General features: G+C 38.3%; 1 protein-coding gene across 3 annotated transcripts in view; it reads left to right on the top strand.

Annotated features, from left to right (window-relative positions):
• The window catches only part of LOC121649274 (DNA repair protein XRCC4-like), a 25,997-nt gene extending 16,911 nt beyond the window's left edge, over positions 1-9,086 (top strand). The window contains exons 4-8 of one of the 3 annotated variants that reach the window (XM_041999967.1): positions 2,062-2,228; positions 2,643-2,807; positions 3,484-3,584; positions 5,809-5,941; positions 7,320-9,086. In XM_041999967.1, coding sequence (XP_041855901.1) covers positions 2,062-2,228; positions 2,643-2,807; positions 3,484-3,584; positions 5,809-5,924 — 549 coding nt within the window. In that variant the 3' untranslated portion in view covers positions 5,925-5,941; positions 7,320-9,086. Of the gene's footprint in view, positions 1-2,061; positions 2,229-2,642; positions 2,808-3,483; positions 3,585-5,808; positions 6,246-7,319 lie in introns of those variants that run through there. The other 2 variants (XM_041999968.1, XM_041999966.1) reach the window with 2 other exon arrangements.
• Positions 9,087-12,045: the final 2,959 nt, after the last annotated feature.

Below are 12,045 nucleotides of genomic sequence, written 5' to 3' on the forward strand. Positions count from 1 at the left end.
GACACACAAGGAAGCTGAAACCTACACACCAGTGTTGCTAGAGTATTTTTGGATAAGTATTATACTCTCTAGTACTTTCTAGTATGATTGACATAATTCTCCACAACACTGAAATTAAAGGCTGAAAGTAAAACTCATATCATATACTAAACCTTCAAATTTTAGTATATATTAATCAAAAGGACATAGTTATTGGAGCAGTAGTTTTTTCTTTTTAATTCATGTAATCCAGTTATTCAGGTAAAAAAAAAAAAAAAAGATCAGCCACAATACTGTTGAGACAAGGTCATTTCATGCCATTTCCAAAAGATTAAATAAATAAATAAAAAATTTACTTTGACCACAGAGCAGTTTTCCACTTTACCTCAGGCTCTTTTAATTGTGGTTCTATTTGGGGATGACTGTAACTATTCTGTATCATGTTCACATATTTTCATCTTTGCATGGCAGAACTTTAACCTTCTTTTGTGGATGGCATGGTGAACTGTGTTATGGACATCTAGTTCTAAAATTCAACAAGTGTGATCCATTACAGGATCACACTTGTTTGTAATACGGTGCTGCCTGAGAGCCCAAAGATCACAGGTATCCAATACTGATTTAGGATTAGTCCTTTGTACAGAAAGATGATTGCAGATTCTTGGGATGTAGATAACAGAATATTTGTAAGATTTAATATTTACCTGTTGCCTGTCACGTTCCTGCATTTTGAACATTTTTTTTATGTTTTCTGTGTTCTGTTGTGAATTATTGCATTCTCTTTTGATGTACATTTCACTCAGAATCCCAACTTTTGTGGAATTGGGGGTTGTAGCTGCTAAAATGTCAAAGAGGATTAGGCTTGAAAGAGACTTCTGTTGGTTTTAAAAGTAGTGTATTTCTTTCTGACAAAAGATCTGCAATGTGACAGATAGGCGAAAGAAATGGGAAGAAAAGAGGAGATAAGAAAGAACAAGATTTAAAATGGAAAGATACCACAGTACAAGAGCAAAGTTGCTGAGGATGCAAATCTGTGGGAGCAGCATAAAAACCAGTGTCCGTTCAGTGACATGTTCAAGTTCAGCAACAGAGAGTAAAACAGCTGTGTGGCCTGCCGGGACAACATTAGTCCTGGACAAAAATGACAACTATTTTATGAGAGCTTTTGAAGATGGTGGCTTTATTATAGTGGGTCTGTGACCTAAGCACAACCCAGTAAAGATTTAGCACCATATAGCCTTCTGGTTTTTCAGTGTATCATAAGCAGTACTTTGTGTGTGTGTGTGTGTGTGTGTGAGTGTTTTTGTGTGTGCATGTGTGTGTAAAGGAAAAATCTCCTAGGCAACAATCATAGATCTCAAGTTTCTTAACTAGAAGTTAAGTTTCTCCTACTTAAAAATGATATCTTCTGAGAAATTTAGAAAATATCTACACCAGCTAAATGGTGCTGCTTCCTCTTTTTTCTTTCAGTAGCACGCTGCATTGCCTCAGTGTTTCTGTGCGAATTAGAGCCAAGATGAAACCAAATGAGGAATGCTTTATGGCATCTGAAGCCTGCATGTGATTCCAAAGAGTCACTGACAAGAATTAATAGAGAGGAATCTTTGTTCTGACTTACATACTTTACTGATGACCAATGAATTCATTCTGTGTTTCTCCCAGACTCATGAAGCACCCCATCACCTTAAAAAAGTCTCCCACTTCAAAGCAAATGTTATGCAATATTTGTTGCACCTCTGCACTGCAGAACTTGACATGATGGCAGAAAGGTGCGAGTACTTGCTCATCTTTCACTGCTAGCTGACTTTGGAAACCAGATGAGTCAATTAATTAATTAAAAAAGTAAAGTCATTCATTCATTCATTCATTCATTCATTCATTCATTCAGTCATTCATTCATTCATTCATTCATTCATTCCCCATTACTGAACTCTTCTGCTGTCTGTAAATGATTAAACCCGCAAACCTGCAGAGAAATCTTTATTTCCTGAAGCTGCGATGGCACCTGCAAGTTGACTGTGATTTGACCCTGCTTTGTCATTGTATCATTGGTTATAACTCCTCTTTCCCGCCTTTTTACAGGTGCAGTTGGGCTCTGTGGCGCTCCAGCCAGCTCCGGACCCTGTCGAACTCACCCGGCAGATGATTGGCCAGTCGCTGCAACGCAATCAAGACCTGGACAGAGAAAATTGCCGATTGTTGGAGAAGAATCGTAGACTGAGACAGGATCAGCAGCTAATACTGACAGAGTAAGAACAAGTGGTGTAGTTTGCGTGTCAGCTCCTTGTGTTGCCAACTGTTTATACCCACAACAATCTCCTACATGACCACTGGTGATCCATTTAGGTTTCACCCAGCCAAACTAGATTTAAGACATATGGAAACCAAGTTAAAATGACACAATTGTATGTCCTTTTTTTCATGGATGTCATCTACTTCTTTTAAATAATGCCTCTGTGTGTGCTGTTTATCTGCTTATTGATTTCTTTGTTTATGAATGGAATCTGCTGTGGTTGTTGAATGATGAGTGTCACACAGGTTTCAGGCGTTAACATCATAACTGTCAAAGGGCAAACCAAACCAAATCAAACCAAACTGCCAAGAATCTGCCTTACATGTGTTTATCTTTGAGTTTGCACATGTTCATGTTTTTTTCTCAACAGGCTGGAGCAGCAAGTTCACGATAAACAGATGTTAGAAAGGGAACTGTACTCCCGGTTTGTCATGGTACTGAATGAAAAGAAGGCAAAGATCAGAGACCTACAGGATGCTGTCCTCCAGCTCCGCCGAGCCGAAGACCAACAGATGGAGGAGGAGAGGGAACCAAGGTTTGCATGTTGATTTTGAATGAGTTGTGATTATTTATTTATTTATTTATTATTCTGGCATCACAGAATCCACAGTTATTTATTTCTCTATGACTGGATTTTTGAAGCATTTAAAGTGGCGTTTTTTTCCAGGAGTGTAAAGGTCTCTTCTGGCATAATTTCAGCTGTAAAACTTACAAATACATTGTTCTATATTTAACTATTACCAATGCATTTCAAACAGAGGCAATTGTGCCATATTGAAGCTGACTTTACTTGAGATATAAAAGCATTTTTCTTTTTCCAGATACAAGATCAGGTTTAAAAAAATAGGGGGAAAGGAAAGTTAAAATTAAGTCAGCGCAGATGCAACTAATATTTATCTGATAATATTATTATCATCTGATTTAAAGATTATATTCTTGATTAATTAAATATCATTTGGTCCATTCCTTGGACTTCCTAGAGCCCAGTGTGCCACATTGTAGCTGTAGCTGTGCTGTCATACCAGTGTGTTTGCCACGGTTCTGGTTTCTGTACAGCAATGAGCTTGTTTCCTTTAACGACACTGCTATATCTTTCATATTATAAAATAATGGCAAGTTGCAGAGTACGGATTGAATTTGGCTAACAGATCCTAAAAGAGTTTGAGATGCTGTTTCTTCTAATGCATGTTCTCTCATCAAATTCTTTTCAGTGACAATGACACAACTCAGAGTGATGATGGCAGTCAGGATAGAAGAGAGCAGGAAGTTCAGAGCATCCGTCCGTCTCAGGAGCCGACTATCCTCATCACAGGTGTATATATGTTGTCATTAGAAGAGCAACAGCTCTTAAAAGGCCCTCAAATTAAACTTTTTGTATTAGTCCAGAAGTAATAATGGGCAGATTATGATTAAAATTATTGGGGAAATAAGCTTTAAAAATCTGCAGAATGCAGTAAAAAAGTAACAGACTGCAAGTTAGAGAGAAAATAGACCGGTAGAAATGCACCAGTCTTCTTAAAAAAACAGGAAGATGAGGCTAATGAAAGACTTCAGAATAATAATTAAAAACTGAGTGTTCCTCTCTTTAAGTAGTAATTATTTTACCATCTCATTTCTCATGGAATGACTTTATCAAAATATCCTGTTACAGTGTTGCACCATAAACACACTCTGCTCCAAAATGGACTTGCAAATACACCATATCTCAGTGTAGCAGGCTATAGAAGCATTATAAATGCCAGATTCACTCCCTCCTGTTCCTGGTACTCTTTGTTATGACGTACTTTAGAACATGATGTTATTTAGGTATTGACACACACTCTATGTGAAGCTATATGTGAAACTTGAGTTTTTATTCTCCTCTAACAGATTTTACCGCCCCAGAACTTAATTAATTGGAATTGAAAATGCAAGCGGCGGTTGGGGCTCAGTCCTGGGAAACACTTGCTGTGATTGCTTCAACACACCCAACTGTGAGGTGGTCTTCATGTTCCTACATCACACAGAGCCGGCGTATGACATCACATCTGCTGACTCATACCCCCCCATTACAGAACTGGGAGATGCAGGGATAACCCCCGTGATTACCCTCTCAATGGCTGTTTGTTTTCAGAGCCAAACTCAAGCCACCCTTAGTGAATAACAAAGTTGCAACACACATTGATGCTATAGTGACTTCAACAGCTTGTGTTGTTTAGCTCTTATTTACTCCTTTTCTCAGATGCATGTACCCTCCCCTGGCCTTAGTGGTGGGTGTTTATGGCCTTTAAAGGTTATAACAATGCTTTCTTGTGTTTTCGACTTGTCAATGAGATCTTCTGATGCTTATTTCTTTGTTTTGCACTTCTTAACATTAAGGCTGTCCAAAAACTTAATTTGTGGGTGTTTCCCTCCTGGCCAAAAGCACATTGCTGGAAACCAGCCATACATTCATGTCAGTGGCTACTCTCAAGTCAAATGGATGCTAAGTTACATTGTTATTCCTTATGTTTGTGCAGCTTAGCTTGGTTGCCCCTGCAACCAATGAATTCATATTAATCATTCAAAACATACAGAAATCACCAGTACACTCTTTTATGTAAACAAGGTCTTTCACCATACAAGTCATTTAACACATCATTGACACAACTGTTTTCTGCGAGTCCCCACCCATTTTCTATTGCAAAGCTTGGCTCAGATCAGACACAATACACCATAGCAGTCTGATGTTTGAATGGGCTACGATTTTCCCCTTTGACATGCTTGGCCTTTGTTGACCTTTGAGCCCCAGGCTGTGTTTTCATGCTAAGCAGAGCTAGAGGCACTTTTTGACCTGCTCCCTCCAGGTTTAGCTTCTGATAGTGACAACACAGGAAGCATCATTCACAAGGGAGGGACTTGAAGATAAGAGAGATAGAGACAGAGGGAGAATGAAAGGAGAGGAGAAAAGTAGTGTCACTTAAAGGATCAGAGTGACTCTAAGGGAAAGAGGAATACATAGAGACACCATACTTGACACATGCTTCATTTATTTAAATATGAACACAAAATCAACCTCAGCCTTAATTTTATAAGTTTTATCTCCTGATCAGTTCAGATCGTACTCTTTGTTCTGACACAGCTACTTAATCTGCCGATCTTTGAATGTGAACAGGCTAGCGGCAGTGTTAAAGGGCGAACAGGTGTGTTTTTCTCTGTTTATATAATCGATTGTGACCAAACTTGTGTGGAATGCCAGATCTCTATTACCGATAAAAGTTGTGAAGTTGTCTCAGGTTAACAAAGGTTATCAGGGATAACACGTCCTGAAACAGCTAAAGATGTGCCAAAAATGACACTGATGGAGAATCAATTCAAACAATGAAGATGGAATTGGATCAGTTCATCCCCAGAAATCTGGAGGAAGACTAAATATTAGCAATGCTTGCGATTTACAGCAGAAACAGAAGTTGTCTTGTAGAAAGATTTTAGTACATGAGGTGTTTTTTTACTCATTCATTTCTTCTTTTTTAACCAGTCGTTTGTCAATATAACTGAATTCTTTACTTTTTCTCCAGGACGTGATTTGGTGCCACAGGGCATCTCTATTGACCGGACTTTTTCTGACAGTGAAGAAGAACAGCCGAGACGGAAGCGTAGGTGGCTTCACACTCCGAGCACAGACTCCTTTTAGCAAAGATAAAATCACAGGTTGGTCTGATAACTAGTGCAAACCATGTATTTGCTGTAACTGATGTTCCTGGTGCAGCTTCCCCCAAAATGACTTTGATTAGTAGTATAAAGTTTAAACCTGTTAATCAATGTTTTAAAAGGTACAGTATTGTTGCATGGAGGTAATTTTTTTTTTCACATGAGATGATCATCAGATTGTGTCAACAGAAAACGCCCGCTCTCTATTGGAGAGCAAACTGATCCCAAACCAGTTAAAAAAAAATGTAATTTAATCCTTTCAAGATTTTCTGTATTCAGTCTAATAAAGTGGTATAAAATCACATGTGGCATTTATTCAGTTTACTACATAAGAAAGAAAAAATGAAATCATCATTTTTATATCATCATTACGAGGATTAAAGAACGAGTCCACAAATCCCAGCAGGATCTGTGAAGCCCTTCATATTTCTAGAAACTTATTTGATTTTTACTTCTTTTTTTCATGTTATAATATTAATTTAATTACTCTTTTTAAGTAACACATTTCTCCATTCCCTCCTGCTGGTTACTGGTTGTAGGTGTGAAACTGGTGGTTGTACATAGGGAATGCTGGTGATGTCAGCAGACATGTGACTACTACTTGGCAAAATGACAGCTGTTGCAATGACTGCAAACTTTTTGACTGCCTCCAAAACAGGAAAGTGATTTAAGACATTAGAACGGTGTGTAAAGTATTGTCACTTTGATATTAAATCACACGCCTAGTTCTAAAGTATTAGAAACCACAGAAAAGAGGCATAAACTCCATTTCTGACCTTGTGTTTACGTCTGTGGTCCACAAATAGTTTGAAAAGTCACAGATAACCTTAACTTGTAATTCTCTCATTCCTACGGCATGTGGCCATATTAAGTGGTTTGCCACTTAAGGGGGGAAGAGAGACGTGTCTATATAACAACAGTATAGCTGCATAGCTTTTGTTAGTGGTGTTGTTGGCAAGGAGGGGCAAACATGAAGATTTTAATCAGTGATTGTTATTTTTACTTCTCCAGGTTAGTGTTGAGGTGTGTTGTGCTAATGTTTTCCCTCTGCTTACATCTGGGTGTTTGCTAGATGAGGGGGATAAGGGGCACAGATAGTTACGTTAGTGTGTGGTAGAACTCTGTTTAGTCAAGCAACATGAAAACAATACGTTTTGAAATTCTTCAGCTTTCATTTGCATCCTCACCCTTTCACTAATATAATACAGTCCTAGTTCATATCATAAACTGTATTTTCAAAGAATAGCTTCATATTGAAGGGTAAAACTTGCATTTTACATTTCATGTTTGATTTGCTTCTAACTTCTTCTCTCTCTGCTCTCTATTCCATTTTTCTTTTTCCTTTTTTTTAATCTGTTCTCTACCCGCCTCTTCAAAGAATAGACAAAGTGACAAGTTATCTTTGGCTGGTCAAGTTTACAGCACTATGCACAACCAAAACAACAGCAGCCAAGCAACAGTGTCCCAGAGGTGCCCCTATTTTCCCATGTCCTGGAGGAAGCCGGACTGTGTTACTACCATGCCATCTGCTTTAAATGTGACAATTACCTGTCACAGCTTTCATTGGAATCTTGGCTTTCGTCTTCAATAAATCAAAATTTAAACAATTAATAATGCCATCTTTTCCCAAACTCTCCTGAGTGCAACCACCTGTCTGTTCTCATGTAAAGATCCATAAATGACACTTTGAATTTTCTGCTCCTTCCTCAAGTTTTCGCTTTTGTTGCTGCCAAAACCTTGTGTTGTGTTAGACAATCTGGACCAGGAGTATTAACGTCATTTCTGGAGTGATTAATTTGAGCTTAACTTGAAGTGAGCTTCTGTTGCCAAGCCACTCAGATTCGGCTCAGTGTGAGACCCATGAAAGCATAACAACTACTGAAGGACAACTTGCTACACCCAGAAAACAGGGTGTCACCAACAAGAAGCTGAATCTGCTTTGTTCCTGATTACTCATCATGTCTTGCTGTTGTTTTCATCCCTCTTTTCATTCTGAAATTAAACCACACCACATCTTTAATTCCCACTCTCTAAACTACATCCTGCAGAAGATAATTTGATCTTCCCTTTTTTTCTTGTTTTCTGCCCTTTTATTCAGTGAACATTCTGTGGTCAGAACTACCTGATGGGTGTTTTCCAGTGAGTTAATGGTGTGTTGATTATTACTGTCTTTGGTTTCTCTCTTTGTCTTTTACCTCTGCCACCATGTTTAGGTTCCTGAGGTCACTGCAGTGTGTCTTCATACTGAGACCACTGAACCAATCGGTTCAGGGTCTTTATCTGACCATTCTGCCTTTAGCTTTTAGACCCTGTTGCAGTCTTTTGTGATTTTGATGATACCTTTTTGTCTGCTGAGGACCACGGGTGGCCACTTGGATAATCCTCCTGCAACACGTTCTTGCTGGTTTAGTAATCCCCACAGGAATGTCACACTTTCCCCTCTATGCACCCCATCAATAAGGTATTTTACAAAGGGAACTAGAAGTGAAGGTCTAAGGCTAATTTACAGATGAGTGCATGGGATGCTGGTCGGACTTTTCGGTGGTTTTAGCCAAAATTTTGCTTAGATCATGTAAATCTGTTTGGTATTATTTTTCTTTATTAAGAATTGTGGTTATTTACTATGTTTTTTTATAATGTTCTAAAAACAATTGTAAGTTTTACTCCAGATAGTTAAAAAATTGTGATATGTGATTAAAAAAAATAAAAATAAAAATAATACACTACTGTTCAAAAGTTTGGGGTCACTTCCCTATTAAATCCCATGACAACGTGATCCCAAACTTTTGAACGGTAGTATATATATATATATATATATATATATATATATATATATATATATATATAGCGTTTGCTTTATTCCCGGGTATGTTAATAGACCCCTCCCCCCACAGGTTTTTGTGTCATTGAGCACCTAATTACTCAATCAATGGTATTAGTAGGCCTGCTGGTGTTCTAACAGCAAACACCAAACCAAATAAAAACATACGCCATGTACATACCGTAAAATGTCATTGTAACATGTTTAAACTGGTTTAGTTTTAATGAACCAAGTCTCAAACTATTGTGTTGTGTTGGAGCTGAATAATTGCAGTGGTTCATAATTCTGCTTTTTGTTTCAGTGCTACCTTAAATTATATTTTGACCAGTCAACAAAAATAAAAAAAAACTTCATTGAATATTTTGTATCAGTGTCATTATTTAAGGCATTTAAAGCCCTTACTGCATGGGGAATGTTACGGTGGTGAAAATTGTTCTCGTTAAGGGCATCTGTTTGGAATAAAACTGCAAATTGTTACCAAGGACAGTCTAAATCAGTGGTTCCCAACTTATTTTTCTTGAAGGCCCCCTTAATGCAACTACCAAAAAGCCATGGACTTTTGCCCCAGTCTGAAACCGTGCTTGGTTTTATGCTTTCATTTGCTAGTCTTTCTCTGTCCTTTAATACCACCAAAGTTAATGTAACTACCAACATGTAGCCTTACTTTTTTGCAATAGGGGCGAACTATCTGCAATGTGAAGTTTCTCAGATGTGTTTCATCAATGAAACAGAAAAAAAAAAAAAAAAGGTTTACTAGGAAAGACATTAAATACTCCACTACTGTAGCTCCACAAATTACATAGACTTAGATTGATTATCTGCACAATGTATGGCCCACTAAATAGCTTATTTTCTTTTTGACTAAGGATATGTGTTCAATTCAACTCTATTTGTATAGCACCAGTTCACAATGTCATCTCAGGGCACTTTACAGACAAATCAGTACAATCAATTCATTATAAATAATAGCCTATTTAAGGAAAACTAACAGATTGCATCAAATCTTAAATATGTTCTAAACTATATGTTCAAAACTATTGTTGTATAGTGGATTTTAATGACCCCTTTGGGACTTTGTTTCAAATGTTACTGTTTTCAGGCTCCCAAAAAGGAATTCCATGTAAATGAAAATTTAAATGATAAGAAGCAGATACACCTCAACGCGTCTCTGTGTGGACATGGCCTTAATTTTAACAATCACATGGGCTCTGTACAGTCAAACCCTTGTGGACACGCTGTGCTATTTGGGAGACTCCTTTGAGTGGGTCAGGGACCCCATATTGGAAACCAGTGGTCTAGATCATCTGCACAAGCATGCACACATGCTCGTGCAGCTGAAGGGTTTAACACCGGGCTGAAATGAAACAACCAGTCACTGGCTTATCATCATCATTCACTTACTGAGTGCACCTGTAGAATTCCCATCATCCAGGCAAGTGACAGGAGTCTTCCTGCTTTCCTGCCACAGCGCTGCAGTAAGACAGAATGGTCTTTGTCTGATCTGGCTGTGCTGTGGTCTCACTCCGCTCCACCTTGTCCTGTAATGTCTGAAGAAACTCAGCCTCAAACAAGGAGCTTTTTGAAACCTGGAGATGACATCTCATTTCCAATTTTCTCTTATGAGCTATGCAGTTAACTTGAACTGCAGACAAAGTGGTTTAGTTGATGTATAGTCATATATATAGCAGAATGATTAATAAACATACCATAAACTACTTTGCAACACGAATACTGACTTGTAATTCTCGAATTACACTGCCTCATGGTATACAACTGTAAACATTGTTTGTTCCTTTTTTTCTCAGAAGTATAAATAGTTCCACAGGGCTGATCTTGTCGGACTATTACCTGCTGCTGCTGTGGCTCACAGTGGGCTGCACAGTTATTTCTGCTGTGGGCAAGACACATGGAAGTAAAGCTTTAGGCAATCTGTTTGAAACTTGAGGAATATATTTCAGAGCAATGTAAAACCAGCAGTGAGCCTTCATCTTGGATGTATAACCCCTTCTGTCCTCTAGTTTTCTGTGTAAAAAGGTACAAAAAGGTATTTGTACCTTTTTACACAGACCATGTACCCTTAGGCTGGGCATAGGTTTCTGAGCCTGTGTGCACATTTCCACTGGGACCCTGCAGATGTGCATCAGTCTTATTCATACTAACCTTCAGGTTAGCTCCATCGAAGCTTGTAATACACGGACATGTTATTTGTCTACATTGCTTCTGGAGGTGTGAACAATAGTAATTCTCTTGTGAAGTGTCCCCTTAAAACCTTGTTGTTCATTTGCCCCTCATCTCCATCTTCTTTGTACAGGCCATGCTATCCCTCACTTTGACCACTCCATGCTGTTCTTGCAGACCTCCCTGCTTGTATAGTGAAACCCCAACAGATGGTTCTGAATGTAGATGAGTCACTATATTACTCACTAAACATAAAAAGTTCATTCTAATCCCAGTCAAGCAGGCTTATACTTCTTCTAGACCACAGCCATGAGACAATCTTAGTTCAGTTAATTTATGGTTCCATAGTGGTGGAACAAGTTCCCAAATGCTATCAGCATGGGTTCTCTGTACTTTCAATAATCTAAATTACACAATCCATCCCTTTACCCATTGGGTATACTCGCTTCTTCCAGTGCAGGGCTGCAGGGGGGGCTGGAGCCCATCCCAGCTGCTATCAGATGCAGGGTACACTCAGGTCTAACCAGGACTTACTTGCACAGCTATATCTATTCTACTTACACTCTAACATTTGCATTAATCGAATGAGGTTGTCATGTCACACATTCTCTGTTTGAGACACGGCAGGATTGCAGATGCACCCGCTTGTTTCTCAGCCATGACTCTGCAACATGTGCAGAACGCTGTTTTTCCTTTTCTTGTTGAAAAATATGTGTAGTCCGAAACATGTTTTTTTTTGTTTTTCTTTGTTTCAGTGCTTACACAGAAGTGTAAAGCCCCTTTAGTAAGGGACACTTATATCACCCTGTACCATCAAAGAGTCTGCAGATGACAGTCTGGTGGGCCCTTCATGTCTTTATGAGTGACAGTTCTTGATGCATTCTGGGGAATTGAAGATCACAAGTGTCCAAATTATTCTTGCACTCTGCCCATTTACACAATGAAATCCCTCTTGATTTCTCGAATGTCTTACTGATATATAAAATATCTTTGGTTTATACTGTTTACAATGAAATTAATTTAAAAGTAAAAATAATCAATGCTTTCTTTATTGTTTTACCCTAATATTTTTCCTTAATACTTTCCTTAATTAGGGTTATGGCTC

This window comes from Melanotaenia boesemani, chromosome 11 (genome assembly GCF_017639745.1).
Source record: "Melanotaenia boesemani isolate fMelBoe1 chromosome 11, fMelBoe1.pri, whole genome shotgun sequence".
Classification (NCBI taxonomy): domain Eukaryota; kingdom Metazoa; phylum Chordata; class Actinopteri; order Atheriniformes; family Melanotaeniidae; genus Melanotaenia; species Melanotaenia boesemani.